The sequence below is a fragment of the Marmota marmota genome, unplaced genomic scaffold (genome assembly GCF_001458135.2).
Source record: "Marmota marmota marmota unplaced genomic scaffold, marMar, whole genome shotgun sequence".
In the NCBI taxonomy this organism is placed as follows: Eukaryota; Metazoa; Chordata; class Mammalia; order Rodentia; family Sciuridae; genus Marmota; species Marmota marmota.
The window spans coordinates 37,467,551-37,471,659 of NW_025999932.1; the positions used below are offsets into that span (position 1 = coordinate 37,467,551).

General features: G+C 41.2%; 1 protein-coding gene across 5 annotated transcripts in view; it reads left to right on the plus strand.

Annotated features, from left to right (window-relative positions):
* Positions 1–4,109, plus strand: part of Rcbtb1 (RCC1 and BTB domain containing protein 1) — a 30,378-nt gene that overhangs the window by 5,057 nt on the left and 21,212 nt on the right. For all 5 annotated transcript variants that reach the window (XM_015484274.2, XM_015484273.2, XM_015484272.2 and 2 more), the window contains one exon: positions 3,248–3,414. In XM_015484274.2, coding sequence (XP_015339760.1) covers positions 3,248–3,414 — 167 coding nt within the window. The remainder of the gene's footprint in view (positions 1–3,247; positions 3,415–4,109) is intronic.

The following is a 4,109-nucleotide window of genomic DNA, read 5'->3' on the forward strand; positions in this document are numbered from 1 at the left end:
TTTTTTTTTTTTTTTTTTTTTTTTTTTTTAGTACTGGGGATTGAACCCAGGGGTGCTGTACCACTGAGCCATATCCTCAGCCTTTTTATTTTTTGAGACAGTTTCTGAGGCTGGTTTTGAACTTGTGATCTTTCTGTGTCAGCCTCCTGAATTGCTGGGATTACAGGCATGCACCACCACCACCACCGACTTGTCTCTGTTCTTGCTTTTTGCCAATTCCCAGCAGCCACAGCTCATAGTTCAGTGGGACTCCCTATGGTCCTTACTGGAACCAGGATTTCTAAACCCATGGAACTTAGAATTACAGGGATAGCAAGCTTAAATCCCCCAAGTTGGTCATGAGGGGTGATGGTTAGTAGGGACACTCATATATCCATTTTTGGTTCCTGGACTCATGTATTCTGCCTGTTAGGAACACAGCACCAGAAAGCAGTCCTTAATTTATAGCAGATACTTCACCTTGGTGGGCTGCATCTCTTCCCTGCTAGGTAGCATTTCCTGGCTGATGCCTCACCTATGCCTTTGGCCAGTGCATCCATCCATCATGCACTCTGGTTGGCAGTTTTTGGGTGTTGCAGTATGATCAGGTACACACTGCTGCACTTCTTTTGCTGCAGAACTGGTCCCTTAGTCTAAGATGTTTTGGGGAGTCCCATATCAGTGGATTTAATACTCCATGAACCCCCATTAGTGGTTCTGGCTGAGGCCCTGTGGGCCAGAAACCAATACCTGGGCTATATGTTTCTGTTGATAGCCCATTCCAGGGTCTGTTGTAAACGTCCTGCCATCAGCTGGCTGGCTGGTGTCCTTGAGACAGGTGCTGAGTTGGGGGGGGTCAGCACAGGTCTCTGTTAATGGCATAGTGGAGATTTGGCAATGGTAGTAGCTAGATCTGCCTTAGTGAGTGGGAGCTAGGCTCTTGTATAAAGATGTTATCTATTTTTTCATATGGTTAAGAGTCACTGAATTTCTTTCACTGAACTGTCAATTCATATTTCCATGGGTTTTGGTCTTTTTCTTTTGTATTTTTAGGAGTTATGGGATTTTATATACTCAGTGGTATATATTGCAGATATTTCTTCCCAGTATTTGATTTTTTTCTTTGCTCATGTTTTTTTGTCATTTTCCACATAAAAATTGTGTGTGTTTTTTAAATGTAACTAGATTCAAAATTAGTGCTTTTTCTGTTGCTTCTGGATTCTTGAGGTATGAAAATTTTCTCTACTCCTGGATTAGGGAGGAATTAACTAACTTTTCCCCTCTGCTTCCTATATGGTTTTTATATTTCAAATTCATTTCAATCAGAAGTTACCATGATGTATAGTATGAGGAATGAATGTAATTTTTCAAAATGATCATGCAGCTGTCTCAACCCAGCTTGTTTCTCCAATTGATGTTGCTTTTATTTTCATATGTAGTTGGTTCATTTCTAGACTCTCAATTCTATCACATTGATCAGTCTGTTCATGTCCTAATATTAGTTTATAAATATTTTATGGTTCTTAATAATTGGCAGAGTTACCATTTTCTTTTTTTTTTAATATGGTTTGTCTAGTTCCAGAAGGTAACTTGAGGGATTTTATTGCTATTGTTTTTATTTTACAATTTATATAGGAAAACTGTCATCTTTATGATACTGTTTCCTGAGAATAAGGAGTGTATTTCTCTTTCAGAACTTAAAGCCCTCCTAGGCTTTTTTTTTTTTTTTTTAACCTGCTATAATCTCACCATAGTGTTGTGGATCAGTTTTTAACTCTTTCTTAAACCTTCAATCGTGAGTTGCATACTTAGGATGAAATGCCCCATTTTTGGTTCTTTCGTTATTTCTATGGGAAGGAGCGCCTCCTGAGAAGCATGTCAGAGGTTCTCTAGGTCGGCCTTATACCTGCCAGAGTACTCTAAGTTTGTGTGGGCTGCTATTCAAGACAAGACAACCAGAGGCCTGTTTGGATGTCACTACCCTCCCCTGCTTGCTCCGGACTGTCAGCCAGCCAGCAGTCTAACCAGGACTTTTGATTTCAGTTGTTGTCTTTGAATGTCGTCAGGTCTAGATGTCCTGCATAAGTCAGGATGTTTTATTACCATGGGAAAACACTAGAGAAGAACACCAAATTTGGGAAGACCTGCTCTTGATACTCAGGCAGACTGTGGGAAGAAATGCATGAAATGATAATACAAAACAAAAAAGTTACCTCTGTCAGAATCACAAAAGCATAAAGTTGGGGCTGGGGATGTGGCTCAAGCGGTAGCGCGCTCGCCTGGCATGCGTGCGGCCCGGGTTCGATCCTCAGCACCACATACAAACAAAGATGTTGTGTCTGCCGAGAACTAAAAAAAAAAAAAGCATAAAGTCCATTTAAAAAAATTCAGGCAGAGGAGCTTACTGGTTGTTGACCCCATCAGGGAGCTTGGTGGGAGTGGGGTGTGTGGAAGCTCTATACCCCTCCCCCACTCTGCCCTGTGTAGCTTTTCTATTTGGCTCTTCCTGAGTTGTGTCCTTTATAATACACTGATTGTTCTCTCCAATGATAGCCACAATGAGAGTGAAGATGCCTTTTGGTGATGGCCAGCCCCTGGGCATCGAGTCATCCTGCTTTTCAGTCTTCCCGAGCTCACATAGGTCATGAAGCAAAGACTGGCACCTCAGTGTCCCCTGTCCAGATTCCTGACACACAGAATAAATAAGCATAATAAAATGGTTGCTTTATAAAGCCTCCCCTCCCAAACAAATTCAGTCAGATTTCATGTCACCAAAATACTCTTGAGAGAAGCTTTGTGATTTTTGTTTCCCTAGCAAACAGCATTCCTTTCTCCTCTGTTCATTGGGAGTGATTGACACAGCTCTCCTCCAGGGGGTTCCCTGAGGCTTGATTTTTGGTAAAGTGATGTCAGTGTTGGTGATAAACTTTTCTGTCATTCTACCTTTTGCTTGGTACCAGTCATACAAACTACTGCCACGGATCAGTGTTTAGAAAGTCTATAGTTTTCGTATACATTAAGATTGGCTTCTGACCATAAAACTGATCTTCTATGTTGGTACCAAGTGCTTTCATTTAAGATTTTTGCTTCTTTCTGACCTGTTCTCTCATCCCTCTTTCTCCTCTTCCACCAGTGGCTACTTTATAGAGAAGAGAGGGCAATGTAGGAGAAAGAAGGTTTAGAGAATGAGGTATACAAACTCTGGGAAAGAAAGTATCAAGGCTACCACTTCCTCTTAGCACTGACTCTGTGTGTGCCCTGTGTGTAGATGGAGTGGTCTATGCCTGGGGCCACAATGGATACAGCCAGCTGGGGAATGGAACCACCAACCAGGGCATCGCTCCCATCCACGTCTGTACCAATCTCTTGATCAAGCAGGTGGTTGAAGTTGCTTGTGGATCACATCACTCAATGGCTCTGGCAGCTGATGGAGAGGTAAGTGTGCTGTTTTTATTCTTTTTAAAAATTGTAGTAAAATACACATAACATAAAATTTACCACCTTAGTTTCTTTTTTTGTTGGTGCTGGAGATTGAGCCCAGGGCTTTGCCCATGCTAGGCAAGTGCTCTACCACTGAGCTATATCCCCAGTACCCATCTTAACCATTTTAAAGTACAGTTCACATTATTAAATCTACTCACATTATTACTGCAGTTGTCACCGCCATCTACACCCAGACTCTTTTTTTTCTTTTTTAAATATATCTTTATTGTATATTTTTTTATTCTTTTTTTTATATTTATTGGTTGTTCAAAACATTATAAAGCTCTTGACATATCATATTTCATACATTTGATTCAAGTGGGTTATGAACTCCCATTTTTACCCCGTATACAGATTGCAGAATCACATCGGTTACACATCCACGTTTTTACATTTTGCCATACTAGTGACTGTTGTATTCTGCTATCTTTCCTATCCTCTACTATCCCCCCTCCCCTCCCCTCCCATCTTCTATCTCTACCCCTTCTACTGTAATTCATTTCTCTCCCTTTCGACTATTTTTTCCCTTTTCCCCCTCCACATCCTCTTATATGTAATTTTGTATAACAATGAGGGTCACCTTCCATTTCCATGCAGTTCCTTTCTCTCTCCCTTTCCCTCCCACCTCTCGTCCCTGTTTAATGTTA